The following is a 25,259-nucleotide window of genomic DNA, read 5'->3' on the forward strand; positions in this document are numbered from 1 at the left end:
ACCGCGCATGCGCCAGTGCCTTCCCGCCCGATGGTCCAGGCGTGTCTCCTCAGTTCTTTTCTTTCCGCGGAGCTGAGAAGTTTTACTTCGATTTTGCGCTGGCTGAAATCCTGTTTTTTGCCTTCTACTTGCCGCGTTTTTGAGTTTCTTTTACTCTTAATCGTGTGTTTTATTTGTTTTATTCTTTCCCCCCCCCCCCCAAAAAAAAAATTTCTTCCGGCGATTCGGCCGGGTCGGCCGCGTGGCTCAGGCCCCGCTTCTTCGATCTCGCGACGGAGCTTTTTCGGCCTATGTCCCGGCCAATTACCGGTTTTAAAAAGTGTAGCAAGTGCCAGCGCGCGATTTCGCTGATGGACCCACATCGACGCTGCCTGCAGTGTCTTGGTCCAGAACATTTCCCGAAATCGTGCCGGCCTTGTTCCACTCTCACAGCGCGTGCGTTCAAGCGTCGCTGTTTTTTGTGGGAGTCGATGTTCAAGATGGAAGCTGCTCCAGAACCTTCAGCTTCGACTTCGGCTGCCGCTTCGCCTGCCCGTGCGAAGCCCGCCACCGCTCCTACTGCTCCGGGTCTTCTAAAGCCGGCTTCGTTTGTCCCGGTTTCGACCCCAACTTCGGTGCCGGTGCCTTCCTCTATCTCCTCGGCTCAGGTACCGCCTTCTACCATTCCTCCCGTGGTCATTAAAGTGCCGAAAGCTTCCAAGCAAAAGCACTCGGCCACGAAGGAGTGCGAAGACCGTGCTGGAGGACCCCCTTTCGGTGCGGATCCCTCCATATCAGCTTCGTTTGGTCCCTTTTAGAAGCTCAGTTTGTCGAGCTCATGCACACCATGGGACCCAAGTTAATTGCCTCCATCCAGGGTGACCTCCCGGTTCCGATTCCGGGGGGTGGACCGCCCCCTCCTCCTCCTCCTCGCTGGTCGGTCTCGCTACTTGGCGAGGAGGAGCGGCGGGTGGTGGCCGGTCCCTCGAGGCGGGCCTCCTTTAGTGATATGCCACCTTTGGAGCCCATCACGCCTCCACACGAAGAGGGCTGGAATCCCTCTTCGGGTAATCATAGCCCTGGGCATCGCAAGCAGGAAGAGTTCTTCCGCACTCCCTACCAGGCCTGGACTGCTTCGCGTGAGGCGTCGAATCCACGGCATCCAGTCCCATCTGCTCACTAGAGGCGTTGGGTGACCATGCTCAGCATCATCCTTCTCGATCCCCCTCCCGGCACTGAGAAGGGCATCAGCCCAGACATTCTTCACGGCATTCCTCACGCCACTCTGAGGTTTCCCCGCAGAAGAAACTGCCTTGCCTGGGATACTCTTCATCAGATATGTCACCTCCGCAGGAGCCGGAGTACGAGGAACCCTCGACCTCTTATTCTCCCTGTCGATCCCAGGTCTCTCTGGACCCCGAGGCCTCGACTTCATCCAGCCCTTCTAGGAGGCCTTTGCTGGCGGATCAACTGTCCTTTTCTTCTTTCCTCAGACAGATGGCGGATGACCTGGACATTACCTTGGACACCGGCTCTCGGTACTCCAAGGAGTACCTCGACACCATGCATTTACCTAATCCTCCTGCGGAGTCTCTTCGACTGCCTCTGCATAAACTGCTCGATCAAACGTTTATGAGATGTTTTGAGACACCGTATTCCATTCCTGCGATCCCGGGCAAGTTAGATGCATGATACAGCACGGTTCATCACAAGGGGTTCGAGGGCTCTCAACTCTCTCACCAATCCCTGCTGGTCGAATCCTCCCTGAAGCGGTCTCATCCATCCCAGGTGTACGCCTCCGTGCCCCCGGGTCACGAGGGCAGGACAATGGATAAGTTTGGGAGGAGGATATACCAGAACTCGATGATGGCTTCCCGAGTTCTCAATTATACTTTTCACTTTGCTTCTTATTTGGAGTTCTTCCTGCCGGTGCTTCGGAAGTTCACGCCTTACATTGAGTCTCAGGCTCGGTTCGAGTTCGAGGAAGTGGTGGCCTCGCTGTCCCAGCTACGTCTCCAGTTGATGCAATCCTCTTACGATGCCTTTGAGCTTTCGGCACGGGTGGCCGCCTGTTCCGTGGCTATGCGTCGATTGGCGTGGCTTCGGACCATTGACATGGACCCAAACCTCCAGGACAGACTGGCCAATGTCCCTTGTGCAGGAGCGGATTTATTTGACGAGTCCATCGAGACTGTAACGAAGAAGTTATCGGACCATGAGAAGTCTTTTCAATCCATCCTCAGGCCCAAACCTAAGCCTCAACAGTCTCGACCTGCTAGACCGCTTTTGATCTTTCAGCGGCGTTACACTCCAAGGCAGGCTCCAGCTGCGAGACAACCAGCGAAGAGGCAGCCTCCTCAGAAGGCTCAGCAGAAACCTCAGCCTCCTGCTGTCCCCAAGGCTACTCAGCCTTTTTGACTCTCTCCCAGGGAGCATAACCGACCTCGTTCTGCATCCTCCTGTTTTTCCCATCGGGGGTCGCATCCATCATTTCTTTCATCGCTGGGAGGCTATTACCACCGACCTCTGGGTCCTTTCATGGGGCGGTGAATGGGATGGCAGTGGCGGTGACGGGGCAGTGAAAGGGATGGTGGTGACGGTGAAGGGAACGGTGGTGACGGGGCGGTGCAGAGGATGGTGGGACGGGGCAATGACGGGGACAGAATTTTTCCCCGTGTCATTCTCTACTCAGAGCCATCTTCAATGCTCTTCAAGCTTTTCAACATCTGCTTCATGACATGGTGGTCCTCATTCGCACAGACAACCAGGTCGCCATGTATTATGTCAACAAGCAGGGGGGCACGGGCTCGGCCTCCCTCTGCCAGGAAGCTCTCAGAGTCTGGGATTGGGCGGTTTGCCACAACGCCTTCCTCAAAGCTGTCTACATTCAGGGGAAGGACAATGTCTTGGCAGACAACTTAAGTCGTCTACTCCAGCCCCACGAATGGACACTCCATTCCAGGCCCCTTCATCAGATCTTTGCACAGTGGGGGACACCTCAGATAGACCTCTTTGCTGCTCCCCACAACTTCAAACTGCCTCAGTTTTGCTCCAGGATTTACACTCCTCATCGCCTCGAGGCAGATGCCTTTCTGCTGGATTGGGGGAATCGCTTTCTGTATGCGTTTCCTCCATTTCCTCTCATTCAAAAGACTCTGGTCAAGCTGAAGTCCGACCATGCCACCATGATTCTAATAGCTCCTCGGTGGCCCAGACAACCTTGGTACTCCCTTCTACTTCAACTCAGCAACAGGGAGCCATTCCTTCTACCAGTGTTTCCTTCACTGCTTACTCAGCATCAGGGATCTCTACTTCATCCCAACCTGCAGTCTCTCCACCTGACAGCTTGGTTCCTCTCAACGTAACGCCTCACCAGTTTTCCCAGGCGGTGAGGGATGTCTTGGAGGCTTCCAGGAAGCCTGCTACTCGTCAATGCTACTCCCAAAAATGGACTAGATTTTCTTCATGGTGTGTTTCCAATTCTAAGGAGCCTCAGAGAGCCTCCCTATCTTCTGTGTTGGATTATCTTCTACACCTGTCTCAGTCTGGTCTCAAGTCTACATCTATACGAGTCCACCTGAGTGCTATTGCGGCTTTCCATCAGCCTCTCCAAGGGAAACCTCTCTCTGCTCATCCTGTGGTTTCCAGATTTATGAAAGGACTGTTCCATGTCAATCCTCCTCTCAAACCTCCTCCAGTGGTTTGGGATCTCAATGTTGTCCTTTCTCAGCTTATGAAACCGCCCTTTGAGCCTCTCAACAAGGCTCCACTAAAGTTTCTCATTTGGAAAGTGGTTTTTCTAGTGGCCCTCATGTCTGCTCGCAGGGTCAGTGAGCTTCAGGCCTTAGTGGCGGATCCACCTTTCACAGTATTCCATCATGACAAGGTGGTCCTTCGCACTCATCTGAAATTCCTGCCTAAGGTGGTCTCTGAATTTCATCTCAACCAATCTATTGTACTTCCAGTGTTTTTTCCAAAGCCTCAATCTCATCCTGGAGAATCAGCTCTTCATACTCTGGACTGTAAACGTGCTTTGGCTTTCTACCTAGATTGCTCCAAACCACACAGAACTGCTCCTCAACTTTTCGTCTCCTTTGATCCAAACAAGTTGGGACGACCTGTATCGAAGCGCACCATCTCCAACTGGATGGCGGCTTGTATCTCTTTCTGCTATGCCCAGGCTGGATTACCCCTTCCCTGTAAGGTCACAGCCCACAAGGTCAGAGCGATGGCAGCCTCTGTAGCCTTCCTCAGATCGACACCGATTGAGGAGATTTGTAAGGCTGCCACTTGGTCCTCGGTTCATACGTTCACCTCTCATTATTGTCTGGATACTTTCTCCAGAAGGGATGGACAGTTTGGCCAAACAGTGTTACAAAATTTATTCTCCTAAGTTGCCAACTCTCCCACCATCCCATTGAGGTTAGCTTGGAGGTCACCCACTAGTGAGAATACCTGCCTGCTTGTCCTGGGATAAAGCAATGTTACTTACCGTAACAGTTGTTATCCAGGGACAGCAGGCAGCTATTCTCACGTCCCACCCACCTCCCCTGGGTTGGCTTCTCTGCTAGCTACCTGAACTGAGGAGACACGCCCGGACCATCGGACGGGAAGGCACTGGCGCATGCGCGGTGCGGGCATCTCGAAACTTCTGAGTTTCTTCAAACAAAATATGCTTGTGAGACGTCCGTATCGGGGCTCTGTCGGATGACATCACCTACTAGTGAGAATAGCTGCCTGCTGTCCCTGGATAACAACTGTTACGGTAAGTAACATTGCTTTCTCTCGTATACTGAATACCTTTTATTTTTTACTATTATTCAATCTGTGACTTTCACATGAAAAGCATTTCTTTTTAAGCAATATGGCACCATGAAATAATTCCTTGTGCATTTGTTACCACAGTGTGATGATTTTATTCATTCATAGATAAAGCAAGGATGTTCTAAGGATATATTATGTTTGCTTTTGTATTGTTTAACGTGGTATGATTTGATTTTAAATATTTTTCACAATTCATTGTTCTGTATTCTTTTTTTTTGTCTATGATCATAAAGCATGGCAAATAATGGTTTTACAAGAAGAGTTAAGCCACTATAGTGGCAACATGGTAGTGTAACTTGCTGTACAGTGGTCTAACTTGTGCACTGTATAAATTCCAAAAACAAAAGTAGATATAGTAAAATCAAAACCGTTTGGACGGGACAGGTTGTATATTATCCGAACTGTACTGTGTTGCTATGTAGTTTTGGTTTGTATCTTTCTGAAATATAATAAAAAGATTTAAACATGAAAATCAAAAGTTTTTAAAAAAGTTCTTTTTGCAAATAGTTGAATTAATGTATTTTGTTTGTTCTTTTTTCTGCAGCCCCCAAGGAAAAGCTTTTCGATCTAAAGTAGAACTCATGGCGCATTTTCAAAAGGTAGGGGACACAACACTAGATCCCAATGATTTTGATTTCACTGTGACTGGCCGGGGCAGCCCCTCCCGTCGAGAACAAAAGCAACCCAAGAAGCCCAAAGCCACTAAGGGGCCAGGCACAGGCCGGGGGCGAGGAAGGCCTAAGGGCAGTGTGAAAATCAAGACAAAGCCTGCCACCTCAGAGGGAGTACAAGTCAAACGAGTGGTGGAGAAGAGCCCTGGAAAATTACTTGTTAAAATGCCCTTCTCCTCAACCAAAACAGAAGATGAATCTGTGAAGGTGATCAAGCGACCTGGCCGCAAAAGGAAAGCAGAAAGTGATCCACAGGCTGAACCTAAAAAGAGGGGTCGCAAACCAGTTATGGCCAGTGCACCAGCTACTGTTACTGCTGCTGCCACTGAGGCAGCCAAGAAAAAAACAATCAAAGAGTCTTCCATATCCCAGCCCATCTTGGAGACTGTGCTCCCCATAAAGAAGCGAAAAACCCGGGAGACAGTTAGTCTGGAAGTGAAGGAGGTAACAAAGCCTGAGCTCCCAGTCAGCCCAACTGAGAAGAGTAGTAGCATTGGGGGAAACAAAGGACAAAAGGCTGGCAAAAGCCCGGTTTGCAAAGCCAGAGAGAGCAGCCCCAAAGGAAAGAGTCCCAGCCAAAAGAAAGAGCACCACCATCATCACCACCACCATCACCGCCATCACCACCACCTTCCTTTGCACCATTCTTCACCAGAGCCCGAGAGCTCTAAGGACATCAGGAGCTGCCCACCACAACTGCAGGACTCAAGTGGTATCTATTCAGAAGGTGAAAAGCGGAGTGATGGCTGCCCTCCTCTGTCACCCCCAGAGAAGTGTAAGCATCGGGGAGAAGGAGACAGAAAGGACATTGTTTCCTCTTCCTCTTCCCTGCCCAGGCCTGGCAGAGAGGAGCCCGTGGACACCAGGACACCGGTGACTGAGAGAGTGAGCTGACTTTTACATAAAAGAAACCATGAAACAAAAAGAAAAGAATTAAAGGCAGCTGCTGAGGGTAGGGCTGTGGCAAAGCTTCCCAGTATCTGTAACTGACTACAATGGAAAGAAAATATATGTATGTTTCTCCTCACTAACTTAGAGTTTCTAAGCTTTGGAGGGCCCCTATGGAGCTTTCTAATACTGATGGGCATAGGCAGTCTAGGATGTGGAGATTTTCAAACAGGGCTCAGAAGCAGCATTGCCTTTTTGTAGAATAAAGATGCATCATCAACCAAGGCTTTTGCTGCATTTGCCTTCCATCCCAATTATAATACGGTATTCTGCTTAGTTTTAGGGTAAGGGGCAGAGGTAAATCTACAAGCTCACCCCTCCTCCCTTCCATAACTTTTCTTTGGCCTTTAATGGGGTTGAAATTGTCAGTGCCACTAGTGTCATGTCTTCTGATTGTATGTATTTTGGATTCAAGTAGGATCAAAGGACAAAAAAAGGATATGCTGCAGAAGTAACTAATATAACAGAAGGAGGTGTGTGTGTGTGTGTATGCATGCACAAGATAATCTGTCACCCAGGATGATTTTTTTGCTGAAAGCATTATGTTGTATAAGGATTATGCCAGCTGTGCCATGTGACCAAGAATGCTGTATGTGAATTAATTTAAGAGTGAGAGTTGCAGGAAAATGAATAAATAAAAATGTAATAGGACCTAAAGCGGTTGGGAGACATTAACCCTTCCCATGCTTCCTTTCTCTTGTGTGCATAACATACAAAAGAGGAGAAAGAGACTCAAATCTTGTGTCCTGGCACTTAATGGTTTGTTATCTCTACCCCATTTTATGTGAATATTGTCTTAGGCTTGTGTAGGTTGCCTATGCTGTTCTTAACAATCTTAACCTCTGTCCTGACTTCCTCTTACCTGCCTTGACTTGTATGGATAGGAAAGAGAGGAGAGGAGCTTGACTAAACAAGACAAATTATAACAGTTCAGAAAAGTGCTGTCTCTGCCTAGTTTCTGTTGTGCCACTAATTTCTTAGGATGGGAAGGGAGAAATTGAAGCAAATTGTTCTTCCATATCTTTTCCTAGTGCAGCTAGCTTAGTTAGAGGAATAACCCTTTTGTTTTTTGCACTATTAATTTTTAAGTGTCCCAAATTAACAGCACTATTAGAGATGACAACGAAGGAAAGAGACATGAGACTATACTTGTAAGGCCTGTGCTTGTGGTTGGGAGTAGAGAATGAGATGGGCTGTGCCAGCTTCCAGTAAAGCTTTGAAACTCTTGGTTTATAAGGATTTCCTGTTACTCCATTTCCATCATGGTTATGGCCTTCTATGACATCCAGAGGCAGAACAGAATTTTTTTTAATGTAATTTTTATTTTATAAGCACTTTGCAGCAATATGTATGTAAGGGTTCCTTGCCCTGTGTAGGTGTGTATGAAATGGAGGGTGGTGTAGTGATACACCCTTGTTATGCTGGTTCCACAACCTTTTCTGTACAGCACCTCTCTATTAAACTTGAGCAGATGGGAAGATGAAGAAACCTGTGAACAATCATGATAAAACCCCTCTTGTAGCATTTTTCCTCTTAGTGAGATACCATTGACCTATAAATGTTTACCTTTCCTAAGCTAAATTCGCAGGAAAATTGCTTAAGGGGGACAGGGAAATAAGTTGCTTTGTTGATTACCAAAATAGCACTGTGTTTATTTTTGTTGATCTTGTTTTGGCCAGTGGATTTCTCTAATGTCTGGGCTTCCAGTGTCAATAGCAACTGTTCTAGTTGCCCTTATAACTTGTCTCCCTGCTTTGACCAACCAGTTAAAATGTATTTGAAAAAAGTGTGAGCCTTCCAAGTATGGCAGTGGACAGGATTGAAATCTGTAGTCTTTTATTTACAAATGTGCACTTTTGCTTTCATAGGAAAAAAGTGAGTCAGCATATGCAAGAAAGCCAGTTCCAATAGGAAATAGCTCTAGATATTGATTATATCTGGTCAGCTGCAAAACCAGTTTATTGCTGATATTTGCTTGCTTGACAGAAAGAAAGGAAAACCTTTTCTTAACAGTGCATTTACTTGATTTTTATGTGATTTAAACTCATTTTGCATTGTGGTAAGTCCCATTAGCCTATAAAGAGCTATGGAGGGAGGAGTTTTGAAATCTCCACAGTAACTCAACTTGCCCTTTAGTATTTCCTATTGCATTAGTTTGGGAAACTATGGGTGGGGTTTTCCCTATCCCCACCTTTATGGTACATTAATGATATTTTTTCACTTTTTACCAGAACAGGAAATAGTTCTTTGTTAATTTGGAAAGAATGGACTGCTACATCTGTTATAGAAGAACCATAGCTTGCAACACAGTGATTTGTCTGGGCTTCCACAGAGCTTGCCCTCAGTTATAGGTTTCTCATCTTAAAAGCTCCAGTCCATGACACCAGCCTAAGCTGGCCCCACTGCCATAGTTCTCATGAATCCAGGCCCTTTTTCTTGCAGGAAGTTTCCTCAGTGGAACAAAATAGAATACAAGTTCAGTACACACAAACACCCCATAGCACTATAACATCAGTTTTACCTAATGATCCTTGTGTTAGAAATGCAAAGAGACTGAGATGGTGATTTGCAGGGAAAATAGGAAATTATTCTAGAAACACTTTTGCTACCAGATAACTAGCAAATAAAAAAGGCATATTCCAAGTAGAACAGCAACAGGGGAAACATGTTTTGATGGTTTTTCCCTTTAAAACTAAATTGCACATTCTTCATTTTGTGTTACAAGTAATAAATGATGCTTTTGCAAGCTGACAACCTACATCTTCTAATTTGTAGGTCACTTTAGGTGTTTGTCAGTGGATATTAACTTAAATCCATTTGTAGTTCTCAGTTCCTTGGTGTTTCTCCTACTTCAGGCAGTTTTTAGCTGTGGTTGCCATAGTGTTGTTCTTTTTCCTTCCAGATCTTCTGGTGGTTAGAAGGCGCTTATATGATAAATTTCAATTTCTGAAAGAATGGATCCCCCTCTTCCACAGTAGGCTTTGGTGTTTCCACTCAGCATTTTGGCTAAAAAAAAACCCCAACCAAAACCCACAGTATAAAGATATAACTGATCAAATATGATGGTAAGAAAAGGAAAGAAGTCTTAGGAGCAAGACCAAAAAACAAACAAAATCCAACTAGCACAGTTTAATGGCCTTACAGCTAATGGGGTGCTTGAGAGGTAAGCACAGGTGTTAATATGGATTATAGAATAGTCTATGAAGATCTTTAAGTCCATTGCCTCCAACAGTAAAATTTAGGGTAGTCATTTAAGTTATTCCAATGGTTTTCCTTTTGTAGGGATTTTTGTTGTTGTTGTTGCACTTTACCAAATTCATTCATGGTCTTACTTCTGGTATGCTTTTTGCTGTAATTAATATTTAACTTCTAGCAGAAATTTTAATTAAAAATTTATTATTTTGCTTTTAAGAAAGAATCATCAAAATGAGGATTTATTTTTTTAACTAAATAGAAGGAAGGACAAGTTGATTTAAAAATCAGTCTGATAAAATGTATGTTGAATGAACCTTTTCAGCTCTTGGTTGTGAATAAGCCTCTTGCAAAAGCTAGTGTGATGAGGATACCAAGAAGGATTTACTTGCATGAGGATACTTGGTGGGGGCAGAGAGAAATGATAAGCCACCTAATTGGTTTACAGTTTGTCTCTTGCTTTTCCACCTTCACCCAGCTTTTGGCTTCGGTTGTAATCTGTGATGGCACAAGTCTGTTTTTGACCACACGTGCTATGTTACACAAACTTGACCTTGAGGGGCTAGTGGTTCCTTAAGGTCTCAGCAAATCAGAACTATTGCATTTCTTACAGTTCAATTGGGTCAGGGCATTGTTTGTCCTTTTGTAAATAAAATAGTTTTATCCATTTGGTAAATATTTCAAGAATGTAGCAGTTTATTAGGATTTTTTCCTCATTCCTCCTCTACGCACACCCCTGTTGAAAATCACTCTAGTTTTTATGCACAATTTCTCAGATACCACTTACCATTATAAGGATTTATCTTTTATAAAACTATGGGCCACTTTTAGAAAGCTGCAGTAGTGAGTCCACACAGCAAATACAGTGCAGCCCATTCATTTCCTATGGGCTGCATTGCATTTGCTGCACCAGGATTTGCTACTAAGGCTTTGTAAAAGGGTCCTATATTTTTGCCAAGCAGCAATAGATTGAAGGGAACAGTCTGTTCTCTTTAGGAAAATGGGGTATGATGGGCATTAATTTTGGGGGAAGAGTTATAGCTGTTCATGCTGTATTAAAGATTTAGGTGAGGTTTTTGTTTTTTTGTTGGTGTTGTTGCTGTTATTTTTGTTGTTTTTAATATTTCAGTCTTCCTCCAGTTAATACTCTGATCTGTAACAACCTCTTGTGATTACTTAGGGATGGTGTAGTTGGGTTTTGTTTTGTTTTTTACTTCTGCCCTACTATTTAATTATTCAATGACATTTACTTTTTAGCAAGCAAGGCTTCAAAGAAATGTATATATCGTGCCCGAGAAAGCACAATCCTTGACACCTGTCTGGAGTCCAGAGCTTGAAACATCCTCATATTTCCTGGCTTGTCCTTATAATCCAGGTTTAGACCAGTTGGGTACAAGGTTATTAACATGCCTACTTTTATTTTTGGACACAGACTGTGATCCTTTATTTCCCATGCCATTTCTTCCAACAATATGTTCACGTTGTTAATTTGGGGAAGGAGAAATGATTTTTATGACACACACAAGTATATATATTTGATGGGGAGTTTTCTATTAAAAGCTAATCTTTGTGTATGTGAGGCCTCCCCTTCTCAATATGGTACGAAGAACTAAGAGGCTAATCTGTTCTGCCTTAGTTTTCCATTTGTTTCTTACTCCTCCAGTGTTTCCTTGTCATGTGAATGCAGTCTATTTTAGCCAGCAGTTAATAGAAGAATTTATTTTATTATATTATTTTTTTGTGCGTTTTGTCCCTTTTAACACACCAACTAGCAAGTCTTTTTGGTTGTTTTTTGTTGTTGCTGTTAAAAACCTATGTATATTACATTATAAAATTTAGTTCTAACTCTGACAGCCCATTAGGATTTTTACCTGTTACTTACAGTTACAATGCTCCTAATAAACACCTCCCTTCCTTTCATCTTAGCTTAGGACAAGGGAAAAGAAAAACAATAAAAATAAATAAAAATAAAAGTACAAAAAAATAAAAATAATAAATCTGCCTGCCAGTCTGCTTCTTTGTCCAAGCCAATCTGTGGTCTTCAATCTTCAGTGCTTCTGGTCTATATAGGTAATATACTTATGGAAGGTGTTCCCAAGTGCTAAGTGATGGAAAAGGTAGAGTAAGGACAGACCTTTTATTAATATAAAGGAAGGGTAAAGCCCCCTTCGTATGCTCTATATACAGCATGTTGATTTAATCCTACTCTTCCTATCTCTTGTATTTTCTAAAAGAGATGAATGATTCTTGACATGTCTATCAGCTTTCAGCTGTCACTATGAAGTGTGCTGTGGCACATGTATTTCTTACTGTCAGTGGAAGAAACAAGAACTGCAAGTAGTACATGTGTTGTGGAAATTTAAGGACCGGATCAGCAGAAAGAATTCCTTCAGAAAAGTAGGTTAAATGACATAACCTACATTCACTTGGTAATTAAAGTGCTGTTAACATAATCACTTTTGATTCAACTTGTTAATCTAGAGTGAGTAATCTACTTCTACTACCATTTTAAATTCATGTAAAATAGACAAGAGGGGGAGGGAAATGGAGAGGATGGTGCACTATTGTGCTGCTGTTCCTCAAAATTTTGTATAGGCATCCTATAAAGATGATTAAAGCAGGAATGCCCCAAAGATGGCTCAAGAAAGGAGCCTTAAAAAAAAAAAAGGCACCGATTTAAGTAAAAGGTCATATCTATTTTAAATAAAAGCATGACAATATGAATTTTTAAAGATATATATATATTTTTTTTCCCCCCCAATAATAAGTGCTCTGAATTGGTTAGATAGCATTTCCAAGATGAATAATTAACTTTTAACAGTTTCTTGGATTAGTTTTCTTTCCATCTTATCTTGCAGGTCTTGTGCCTCCAGCTACTTTCTTTCCATCTTTTTCTCTACCCATTCTGTGCCCACAAAGTGCAAACAACTGGTAGTGAGACTGCAGCACAGTTATAACAAGTTCACCTGTCTATCCTTTGTTTAATCCAAGATAATAAGGAGAAAGGGATAACATCAAGTGCTGAACGAACCAGCTTACACACAGAAAATAAGCATGCTGACCTTAAGAATGGAGACTAAAATTGCTTTTTATTGACTCGGCCCATGTTTTGGTAAGATTAATCAAAAAGACCCCTGATGCAGGCTTCTTATCAAAACAAGTCATGTTGGGTCAACCAGTAAAAAGCAATTTGGTCCCTGTTCTTCAGGCCACTGTGCTTCTTTTCTGTGTATATCCTCAGTTTTATGACATTTAAGTTAAATCTATGGTTCAAATTCTGGCATGAGTGACTCAGCCTGTAGAGATAAAGAACATAAACTTGTTAGGTTGCAATTGTACCATTTGAAAATAAAAATAATTTAATGAAAGATTCAGTTAGCAACATTGTCTAGCTAGGTCTGGGACAGGTTTGTCACTTATATGTGGTCTTATTTGGTATAGAAACATGAAGGCAGATAAAGGACAAATGGCCCATCCAGTGTGCCTATCCATAGCATCCACTATCTTCTACTAATATAGTAGCAAAAGAACTAGTGCTGATGGCCTGAGGAAGCAGGTAAAATCTTTTCCAGATTTTTGTATTGATACAGGATATATATTTCAAGCTCATCACTAGAAAAATCATTAATATTAAAGAAATTGTGCAAAGGAGGGAGGAAATTGGCACTGGTCCTCCAAGCCACTTCCATCACTTGGCACTGAGGACTGTCTTCCTCTGCTTCCGTCAATAATGACAGCTACAAGCAACCAACTTTGAGACAAAACCATAGTGATCACCATATGACCAAATATATCAAGGACTGTTATGTAAATGTATGCCGAGTGCTTTCTCTGTACAGTTCTGCTGTGTTATACATGTGTCACTCCTACGTGTTGGGATTTTTCTTCTTCTTTTTATTGCCTTTATTTTAAATTATATTTTTGGTAGGTTTTATGTTGACTTCTGTCATCCATGTTTTGTTTTGGGGTTTTTTTTTTTTTTTTTACTTAGTCTCTTTTAACTGTGGTTGTTGAGGTTTTTTCTATTTGTCGTGCAGTTTTCAGTGGATTAAAAAATAATCACAAAAAGCAAGAAACGTAAAAAAAATTACTCATAAGTGTTTTACCTGCTGTTCGTATCATGAAAACATCTATAACAATAAAAGAGAATTGTTAAAAGTGATTGTTCCAAATGCATTTGCTGCTCTGTTAAATAGGAGCTGCTGTTGAAGTGGTAGCAGTCGCATCTCTCATGCAACTATCCAGTTCTTATATGCATGATGGGTTTGTGATTTCCAGTATGAACCAATAGAAAAGTCTGGATTTTTGTTTTCTTTGGGCTGTGTCACTCTTGGAGCTAATGAACTAAAAAACAAAACACACATAGGAATTACCTTTCAGTTTCACCATTGAGCTTGTCATTACAGTATCAGTCACTGTTATAGCAATAAACAAGCTGTAGGCAGATTTTATCTTTCTTGTCATTTAAATTTTATGACAAACACTGTCCCAAATAGTCACACCACATCAGTAGGGTTGCTTGCTGCCTCCATGGCTATAAGGCAGGCAAACCAATTCTACTTTTATCCCAAAATGTATGAATGCAATTTGATGTCCCCTAAAAAAAGGAGGACTATAATAAGGTCATGCATGAAAAGGAGTAAATGAGATTTGAATCAGCTGGACCAGCAGAAACTGGTACCAGACTACAAATCAAGCATTAATTCTTAAATGATCTTGTTGAAAATGGACTATTTTCAATCCCTTTCTCTGTCTGCAGCCATTGTTAGGCCATCAGTTATAGAACTGATCTGAATTGATCCATGCGGTGTACCACTGATGTTACCTTAGTTGTTGCATCACATTGGAATGGGAACCAGTGTGAGAGCTGCTGTTGTGTGTACTTTGAGGTATTTGAAGATTTTTCATTGCTCCTAGAGATGGAGCAAAGGAAGCTACTTTAAAGAGACTTTGAAAAAATAATGACTTCATCACATCTTTAAGTGAGATGGGGGAGTGTTATGTATCTCTAATACTGTACTTTGAAATAATATTCAATATGTGTAGTCTAGATTTAAAAAAAAAAAAAAAAAAAATCTAGATTGTTAGTTTCTCCACTTAAATACCTACAATCCTGAGCCTTCACCAGAATGAACAGCAAAAGTAGAGGAGCATATTCAAAGCTGCCCTATTGCTAAGCCTCACAAATAATGCAATTCCTGTTCTCCCCCCAAACCCCAATGGTGTTGCACATCAAATAAATAAATAGATATTGAAGAGTGCAGTCTCATTTGAGATTTATTCCAGTGCATACATTTTTGACACCCCCCCCCCAGTTGTTTCTCCTTCATTTTTAATGATTTATGTTAAACATGACTTTGAAAGGTTTTGCCTTAATTGAGGCTTTAGGTTTTGATGTTTATTTTATTTTTTTTTTTTGGAAAAGGTTACTGAAAATAACACTCTCCCCGGCTTTCCTTCCGTACCATGTTTATCATTTGTGGTTTGGGACAATTACTTTAACAAGGAAGTTTGGCAAAGAAAACACACAAAAAAATTGATTTCTCTTTTGTAGTGTCAAAAGGTTCTTTGTGTACAGCCAAAACGACTGAATAAAGCACTGATATATTAAAAAAGCAATTTATTAAAGAGAATTTGTATCATTTCAGTAACTGTCTGAATGTAAATGTATACGTTAAAGAAATCCCTGTAACCTATTTATTATATAAAAGAAGTTTGCCTTATAAATTTACAAAAAAGTCCTTTTATTGTCTCTCGTTTGTATTAAATGGACAGGATATCTTTTTAATCTTTTTTTAATATATATTTTAAGACATACAGCGCACGCACTTTTATTTTTGTACATTTTTCCTTTTTTGCCCTGTAAAAGTTTAAAAGTGCTCAGCATGCATTTCCAAATTTGCATCTTTTATTGGTAAGTAACTGTATCCTGTGCTTTGTTAGAAATTTATCTATAAACCTTTCTGTAACTTAACAAAACATAAAGGTCTGTTGGACTTTCATTGTAAGATGAAATTTTGTCCTCATTGTGGAATGATTCTTTATTAAATATTTATACCCTCCCTATCAATGGTTCTAAGCAATGCACAACCTTCAAGCATTAGTTATAATACATACTGTAAAACAATTATACAGTGATATTAAACAATGCAACAATCAAAACCCGATTAAAAGCAAATTAGCTAAATATGCCTTTTACCTATTTATGAAACAGTTGTCTAAAATAGCTCTCATTTCAAAAGATAGAACATTCGGAAGGTGCTGCTACTAACAAAGTATGAGAACACTGCAGTTCAATTTTAAACATGGTCTATTGACCAAATATGGCTGCAATAAAGTTTCCAAATGCAAAAGAACATAATAATGTAATATTTTGAACACAATCAACAATAACTTGAACTTTAGGATCCTTTACTAAAGCGCGCTAGCTGATTTAGCGTGCACTAAATGCTAACGCGTACATTATATTCTATGAACGTGTTAGCATTTAGCATGTGCTAAATTGGTTAGCGTCAGTTAGTAAAAGAGGGGGTTTATGCAGTAAGCCACAAGAAGCCAAATAAACTTTAAAAATGGGCTAATATGTTCAATTTAGGCTGCCACAGTATGAGTGAGCAGCAGTGTTCTCATTGAAAAGGCAGGAATACTGAAATACACAAAGTGTTGCAATTAAAAAACATTCTCAAGTAACGCAGGAGATATTTTATAAAAGGTAATGTCTAGAAGCTTTGTAATTGGCGATGATGTTGAGTGTTCAATTATAACATGACTTATAGAAAATATACTTTACTTTTTATTTAAAAAAAAAAATTCCCCAGGCTAAAGCAAGCCCAGTGGGATATCTGACTGATCTGGTTGTCAAGACTTACGTGGGGTTTAAGTTATAGCAACCCCATTTTGGAAAAGTTATGAACAGACTGCCTCCAAATAATCTACAATAATGATAGAATTTCTGATGGAACTTGGAAAGGTACAAAGACTCAAGTGTATCATGAGCATAAAAGCAGAAAGCTACCATGCTCTTTAATCAGGTCACTTTGGAGATGTAAAAAAAAAAAATATTGAACAGAAGTTCAGTTAGCATCATGCCCTGAGGCATGCTAGATTTAATCTGCCAACAAGATATTTCCTCCTGCATTCTGACTTGAGTATGTTTTCTTAGATATAAAGTCAACTACATTGGAACCATTCTGGTCAATATTTAAAGCAATTTAAATTGGCAGGAGAGGCTCCATTCCACTTTAATTGCTTGTAGCTATATAACTGCCAACATCCAACAACACTTAACTAGACAATGCCAATATCGGCACAACGCAGCCATTTTGGAGCTGGCCATTATGAGGTGGAGTCAGGGAGGAGCCTGGAGTTATGCAGGTGCTGGCAATATTCAGGCTAAGCATCTACATAGCTAACTGAACTTCTTGTATAATCCCACTTTATTCCGGGATGATTGGGTTAATTCCGTATTCCTGCCAGGATTTGAGCTCTACCCCTCTCAACACTGCCCCCTGAGGACTCAGTTTCCCTTCCTACATCCAGGCTGTAGGAGCTTATATTTTCTGCTTGTGTTTATTTTTTTATAGTCCGATCTTTTCGTTCACAGTTTTCACCCTTGTGCTGCAGAGGTTCCTGTGAGGACATCACTGACTACAGGATATCACAGACCTTTGGGAAGTTTGCTTCCAAGGGGTTCACTCAGTACACCCTCTGGACAACCTGCACTTCTGATCAGGGACCATTCCCTTGGGAACTTGCTCACCACAGGTTTGTCCACTAGTGGATCGAGCGCAGGCTGCATGGCTCTGAGTAGGCACGCCTGGGATCGAAGCCAGACTGTGTTCCTCCGCCAGGCATCTGTGTAGAATGTCCAAGGGTGGAAGAGGTCCTGGCCATGGTTATCCAGCCAGTGGGGCAGTCTGAAGACTTCCAGTCCAGCTTGCCTGCTTCCTAAAGCAGAGGATCTCCCTGTAAGCCAGGGGTGTCAAACTCAATTTCATAAGGGGCCGAAATCTAAAACATAGGCTAAGTCGCGGGCCAAATTTTTAATTAAGATACTTAGGGGTTCTTTTATTAAGGTACGCTAACTGATTTAGCGTGTGCTAAATGTGCACCTTAATAAATGTGCACCTTAATAAAAATACAACACCTCTGAACTCCTAACGTCTATCTCAGACCTATCATTATCTCCCCTCATTTCTATGCCTACACACACTGCCGGTAATACCCTTGACATGGTTTTCTGTTCTACTTCTATTAAACATCTCTTTCAAAACTTTCAATTTCATGCTCTACCATGGTCGGATCACACTTTAATTACCTGGCAACTAGATCTCCCAGCTCCATTCAGCCAAGTCCAACAAAAGAATAATTATATTACCCGCAACACTAATAATTTAACCCTTTCTGCCGTCCAAACTTCCTTTGACTTAAACCTCAAAGACTTCTCTTCCCTCCCCATTTCAGAACAGTACTCCCTCTGGGAAACTTCCACAAAATCTTTATTAGACTTTGGCACCTCAATTAGAAAAAAAACCTACCCCAAATCGGACCCATAAAAAACAACAACCTTGGTATAACGAAAATCTCGCTCTTCTCCATAGACAACTTCGTTCTGTAGAGCATAAATGGCGTAAATCCCGCCTCAATAATTTCCTCATTATGTTCAAAGAAAAAGCTCATTATAAAAAAGTCATTCAACAAACCAAAAAAGAATACTATTCTAAACTCATTACTTCCACCCGTAATTCTTCTAACCTTTTTAACATTACTCAGTCACTCTCAAGATATTCTAAGAAAAAAAAACCCAACCCCTACTACCCAACCTTCTGCTGACGAACTTTCACTATTCTTTGATACTAAAATCAAGGACATTAGGTCACATCTTGGACCTTCACTTCTAGCTTCCTCTCCTCACACTCTTAATGATTCTACTCAACTATCATTTAGCTCTTGCTCAAATTTTAAAATGCCATCATTAACAAACCTCCTTCTTATTTTACAATCTTTAAACACTTCCAATAATCTTTTGGAGAGCATTCCCCCTTCGCTTCTTAAAAAAATTTTTCTCCTTCTTCGGCCCATTTATTTGGGAAATGATATCCAAGTCTCTCTCTGAGAGTATAGTACCTACTGCTTGGAAAACATCCCTTGTTTTTCCGAAACTCAAACAACACAACCTAGATCCCTCTCTCCCTAGAAATTACCGTCCTATTGCTAATCTACCCTTGATCTCCAAATTAACGGAAAAAATCATTCACTCCCAACTTACAGAGTTTATTGAAAAAACCCATGCTTTACATCCATGCCAAACTGGTTTCCGTTCTTCACATTCAACAGAATTGTCACTGCTAGGCCTTATCTCAACCATACATTATTACCACGACCATCAAAAATCTGTCATTCTTATCTCTCTTGACCTATCAGCAGTCTTTGATACTATCGACCACTCTCTTCTTATTAATCGACTCAAAGACTGCGGTATTACAGGTCCAGCTCTTTCATGGTTCACATCTTACTTTAACGAACGCAACTTTAAAGTCCATGTAAATAATGAAACCTCTTCAGCCATATCACAATCCTATGGAGTCCCGCAAGGTTCGATTCTATCCCCATTACTATTTAATATCTTTCTTTCCCCTCTTCTTACCTTGGCTCAATCTACTGGATTCACAATCTTTGCCTATGCAGACGACATACAACTCCTTCACCCAGTCAACATTTCAAACATCTCAGACATAAAAGACATAAATAACAAACTGGACATCATAAATGATTGGCTCTATTCAAATAAACTTTCCCTTAATATAGATAAATCCCGAGGCCTCTTACTTCCAATCAAAACATGTGAATCCTTATTGGAAAAAATCTCTATCAAATCCACTCCAATACAAATGGAAACAAAAATAAAACTATTAGGCGTCATCATTGATAGGGATCTTACTTTTCACGACCATATTAGTTCGGTTGTAAAAATCTGTTTCTACAAACTTCGCATCATTCGGTCGCTAATTCCAATTCTAGAGACCGAATCAATCAATATCCTGATTCACTCCTTAGTTATCTCCCATTTAGATTATTGCAATTCGCTTCTCAACGGTCTCCCTCAAAAAGAAATCCGACGCCTACAATTAATACAAAACACTGCAATAAAACTCATTTATAAAATTGGCAAATTAGACCATGTCACTCCCCTTCTAAAAGAGGCACACTGGCTCCCATCACTCACCGTATCACCTATAAAATCATCTTACTTTCCTTCAAAATAAAACTCTCTCGCCAGCCCTCATTTCTTGATAAACTTCTCATCCCCCAATGTTCCCCACGCACTCTAAGGTCATCTGATCAAAAACTTCTCTTTATTCCCTCCATAAAAGACTTCTACTATACACGGAAAATAAATTTTGCAGTAACTGCTCCAACTCTATGGAATTCTCTGCCACAGCAACTCCGCGATGAACAACATCTAGACAAATTCAAAACAAGCCTAAAGACTTTTTTATTTTGTGACGCATTTGACTGTGCTTAGCCTTATCTTCTGTTCTTCTTTTTTTTTTTTCCCTTTCTTCTTTTCTTCTCCTTTTTCTTACTTCCATTTTCTCTCCAAGCAACCAACCGCTTTAACAAAGCGACCCTACCCTATATGTTTTATTCCATTCCCACTTTCTCCTTTTCTTCTTAAACATGTAACTTTTCCCTTCCCCTCCCTTTTACCCTCACTCTCAAGTTTGTCTTGTTGATATTATTTATGTTTGCACCATTTATTTTAAAACGCCAATTATTTTACTTTCTTATCTTTTAAATTTTATTGTTAACCGGCCAGATATTTGTTGATGGTCGGTATATTAAAAACTAATAAACTTGAAACTTGATAAAAGGACCCCTTAGTCTTAGTAGTAGAAGTATAGGGTTACAACCTGGTTATTATTCAAATCATGTTTCCCTTCCCTCCTTTCTTTCATGCAGTCTTCCTTTTGTTACACTTAGTGATGTCACATCCTGCTCTTTCTCCTGTTCCTGCTCGAGCTCACCATACCTAGACATAGTAACTGCAACAACTGTAGAGCTCTGCCCCCCTATTCCTGACTCCAACTCATCAATCTCCAAACAGCTGAATCATTTATCCTCCTTTTTTCTTCCCCCTCATTCAATTCTCTATCCAGATCGCTCCCACTGTCTTCTCTACAGAGAAAACTTCCTTTTACCTCCACCTCTCCTCCCCAGTCCCCCCAAATACTAGCACCCCCAATCCCTCAACCACTGTAATGAGGTTTCAATGGTATTTAAAATCCTTACCACAGTATTTTCAAACAACAGTTCTGTTGTCCTTGAAACTAAGGTCACCGTTCATGAAAACCTTTTTGCTGTCCAATACCATTTTCTCTCCTCTCAGTGCCCCCATTTATTAAACTGCGATAGCGGTTTTTAGCACTGGGAGCCGCGCTGAATGCTGCGTGCTGCTCCTGGCACTAAAAACTGCTAGTGAACTTTAGTAAAAGGGGAAAACTAAGGTTCTTCCCCCTTTTACTAAAGTTTGCTAGCAGTTTTTAGCGCCGGGAGCAGCGCACAGCATTCAGCATAGCACCCAGAGCTAAAAACCGCTATCACCTGCAGAGGAAAGTAGCCACCTCCTCCCACCCGACATACCACGTCATCAGTCCAGGACGCTGGAGGGAGGAAAATGAAGTACACTCACTTCCACCAATCGGACATCTGTTGCAGTGGTGACGGACAAGCACGAGGGCCAATGAGGAAGAGTGCCAACCCCAACCATTCACGCATCCTCATGTGTTCTCTTTGCTGTGGGAAGGAATGGCGGGCCAAATTTAATCACCCTGGCCCGAAGCCCAGAGTTTGACATGTCTGCTATAAGCTGTTTCAGCTCTCTCAACAGTGTTTTCCCAGTCAGTACAGGGTAACAGCCGGAATCAGCAATTTGGGGGGGTTTTAAGGGGGGGTTGGAAGGTTTCCCTGCATGACCTATCCCACCAACCCTAAATCACCATTTTTAAGGGATTCTGGTAATTTTTCTGGGCTATTTATAGTCAAAATTGGCACCTGCAGTGGCCATCTTGGATTTTTCTAATTTAGAATTAGTTATTTTTAGCACTTGCAAACTTCGTTTTCGGAAGGGCTCCCCAGGGTAGGATTTCATGGATTCATGCTTATTTGTGGTGGATGGCTGTTGGGTGCGCTGCCGCATTTCACATACACTGTGGTCCACAGGAATTTGCCTTCAACCTCAGGGATCTATATATTGGTCCAGTTACCTGTGAAAATGACATTGGAGGGCCCCCAGAGAGAGCACACGACGCTCCGGCACAATGCAAGTGCACTTTGGGGGAAAAGCTTCACAGACCCTCCAATCATTCCAAAAAGGGTCCGCAGGAGCCAGCTCCCACCCTAGAGAAGGGGTTTTTCCCCAACTTTATGGGTTATGCTGTATCCAGCTTTGTTGCCTCAGAAATATCTGCTTCTCTCCCTATCGCAGGCATCTTCGCTGGCTGCCGGGACCCCTCATCCTCTGGACTGGGGCCTTTTCTGTTGCCTCCCTTCTGGCGGTCCAGTTAGCAAGCCTTTTGGGACTTTGGTTGCTCCCGATTCTGTACCTCTGCTTGCACAGGTGGGCATCATGGCTGCTGAAGTTGTGGCAGTCCTGACGGATCTCCAGGATCAGAATCCGAGTGGGGCCCCAGATCTGGGGGAGGATCTCACTGTGTGCAGATTTTTCAAGCTCACACTTTGTAGATTTGAACTCTGCATTTCTCCAGACATTGCAGCTGCAGGCTGAGTAGTTTGTGACTGTGGAATGTTCCCTCATGAATGACCAGAGGCTGTAATCTGCCTTTCTTTCTGATCATCCTAACCTAGTTCAGATTTTTACAGATGTTTGTGAGGCGCCTGAGAGACCCTTGAAATGTGCCTACACCATGTCTCGGCTTCCTCCCATGGCAGATGCTTTTCACAGGCGCTTTACATCCCTGAAGGTGGATTCCTTGGTGGAACAGATCACCAAGGGCACTTCTCTTCCCAGTGACATCTGTCCCCCATGTTTCAATATGTCATTTAAGTTTGTTGCTGTCTAATTATGTCCCCCCCCCCAAGATTTTATCTGTTTATGATTTTGTGCACCGCTTAGACAACTTTTAAACAGTATATCAAATTTTAAATAAAACTTGGAAAACTTGGTTCTAAAAGATATCCAGGACCAGCGTGTGAATTTCATCCTTAAACGATTGATTCGACGGATGCAGGCATAAAGGCAGCATTGGCTGCTTCCTTTGTAACCAGGGCATGCCATTTCAGGCTTCACCATGATCCTGACTCTGTGTAGCTTCGTGACCTGGATTTCCTGGTCTCGGGTGTAGACTATATGGCTGATGTCCTGTATGACATCTTGAAAATCTTCTCTAAGCTTTCCACCTATTCCATTTCGGCTCTCAGGAGGCTCTGGATCTGGCAGTGGTCTGGTGTTTTGTTCCTAAAGTGACCTTGAACCAGTTGCCCTCTGGCCAGGGTCTGGATGACCTCATGGCTAGTGTTCAGGATTGCAGACCTTAAGTCGTTGCCTGTGAATAGATTCCGCCCTTCCAAGGGTTCAGCGTGCTCTAATTTTCTTCCCTTCAGGCGTTCTCGTCCGTACTTGGTACTCCCCCCCCCCCCCCTCCAGCCAGCAGCCTTCCTCATCTAACATATCACGGTTTGGTGGTTCTTGGCACCAGCCATCCACAGGGATTCGTCCGGCGGCTCCTCTACAGAAGTAGTTCTGATGTCAGGCCAGTGCCTCCCCTCTCACATATCGTAGTAGGCATCCCTTAATGATCTTATGATCAAGACTATATTTCTGGTGGTCATTACCTCAATTCACAGGGTTTCTGAACTTCAGGCTCTTTCCTGCCAGGATTCCTTTCTGCGTATTGTGGATTCTGGTGTGTTGTTGTGCACTGTTCCTTCTTTTCTTCCGGAAGTGGTTTCCTCTTTCTATGTGAATTAGGAGGTCCGCTTTCCTGCTTTTGCTTCCTCCGGCTCAAGGACATGCACAAGCTATTTTTGCGGTACCTGGAGGTTACAAATGAGTTTTGCCTCTTTGATCTTCTGTGTGTTCTGGCGGGTCCTGCCTACAGGGGCAGGCTAGCTTCCAAGGCCACCATTTCCAGATGAATCCATATGGCCATTTCCGTGGCTTACGTTGCAGCTGGAAAGAAGCCCCCCACCCCTTGTGGTGAGGGCTCATTTTACCAGAGGTATTTCATCCTCTTGGGCAAAGTTATTGGTTATTTCTTTTAATGAGATTTGCAAGGCCGCTACCTTGGTCCACTTTGCATTTGTTTGACAAGTTTTAGAGGATTGATGGGATGGCCAAGCAGGATGCTGCTTTTGGTGCCTCTGTTTTCGCAGCACGTTCATCAGTCCCACCCTGATTCTCTGGGACTGCTATGTTACATCCCAATCATCCCGAAATAAAGTGGGATTATATAAGAACAAAAGGTTAGGTTCTTACCTTTGCATCTTTTTTGTAAATCCACACTTCATTCTGGAAACCTGCCCTATGCTTTGCTGATTCGCTGATTGTCTGCCTTTCCAAGTACTGGCACGCTGGATTTCTGTTTTCTGCCCAGCCTTTATAAGAGTGCCATCAGAATGGGTTTAGCACTTAGTTTTGGGTCCCTAGTTAGGGCGCCTCCTTCTAACAGTGCAAGCTGTCTTTCCTAATACTGTTTTCTTGTCATTCAGGTTTCTAATGTTTATTGACCTAGTTCCATTATGTTTACTTGTTGCTGTTTTGCATTTCTTGATCTGAGCAGATTAGACTTATTGGTCGGGGAGTGTCCCTGTACCCCTCTCTCTCTTTTGTCTTTGTCTTCTACAGATGTTCCTGGCTGCTTTACGACTGAGTCCTCAGGGGGCAGTGCTGAGGTAAAAGGGGTGGAGCTCGTCTCTGGAATTTGAGGCTTCCTACAAAGCTGGCAGGTATATGGAATTAACCCAGTCGTCCTGGAATAAAGTGAGGTTTGACAAGAAAGAAGATTAGCAAAGGTAAAAACCTAATTTTTCGATGTAGGACTGCCAGATTAGCTGTACAGTCCTGGGACTAAATATTAGCTAGCACATTAATAATATCTTCCTACACACACACACACACATATCTCAAGGCTCAAGCCCTCTTTTCCAACTCCTCCCTGTCGGGTTCTCCCAGGCACATACCACCAGCTCCTAGGCTTACCTAAACTCCCTGGTGATCCAGCTGCATGATGGGGCCAGGAGCAAACCCTCTTCACTCCTGCCCCTAGCAACTGCTTCTACAAAACTGCAATGACCCCTTATAGCAGCCTTATGTTAGTACTGAAGTACTACAAGGCTGGCACTAGATTTTGTGATACCCATTTTGTAGAGGCAGTCGCTAGGAGCAGGAACAAGCGAGGTTCACTCCTACCCTGCATTCCCCCACTGAATCGCCAGGGAGTTTAGGTAGGTCTGGGGCATGGGATCAGCTCTTAATATGGGTCGGGCCAAAGTTGGAAATTCTTCCTGTTTCTGTTACATTGAAATCTGGTATCACGCTACACATTGAGTTCTCTTCTAGAGTTCTGGGTATTATCTTGGACTCATCCCTTTTGTTTTGTGAGCAGATAAATTAATTAGTGAGAA

General features: G+C 42.3%; 1 protein-coding gene and 1 long non-coding RNA gene across 3 annotated transcripts in view; one reads left to right on the forward strand and one right to left on the reverse strand.

Moving 5' to 3' along the window:
- MECP2 (methyl-CpG binding protein 2) overlaps positions 1-15,616 on the forward strand; it is a 124,468-nt gene extending 108,852 nt beyond the window's left edge. The window contains exon 3 of the mRNA XM_033922355.1: positions 5,348-15,616. Coding sequence (XP_033778246.1) covers positions 5,348-6,368 — 1,021 coding nt within the window. The 3' untranslated portion in view covers positions 6,369-15,616. The remainder of the gene's footprint in view (positions 1-5,347) is intronic.
- Positions 13,688-25,259, reverse strand: part of LOC117349201 — a 33,737-nt gene continuing 22,165 nt past the window's right edge. The window contains exons 2-3 of one of the 2 annotated variants that reach the window (XR_004537125.1): positions 24,112-24,605; positions 13,688-13,958 (exon numbers count right to left, since the gene is read on the reverse strand). This is a non-coding gene — a long non-coding RNA (uncharacterized LOC117349201). The remainder of the gene's footprint in view (positions 13,959-24,111; positions 24,606-25,259) is intronic. The other variant, XR_004537124.1, reaches the window with a different exon arrangement.

Source organism: Geotrypetes seraphini, chromosome 1 (assembly GCF_902459505.1).
Source record: "Geotrypetes seraphini chromosome 1, aGeoSer1.1, whole genome shotgun sequence".
Classification (NCBI taxonomy): domain Eukaryota; kingdom Metazoa; phylum Chordata; class Amphibia; order Gymnophiona; family Dermophiidae; genus Geotrypetes; species Geotrypetes seraphini.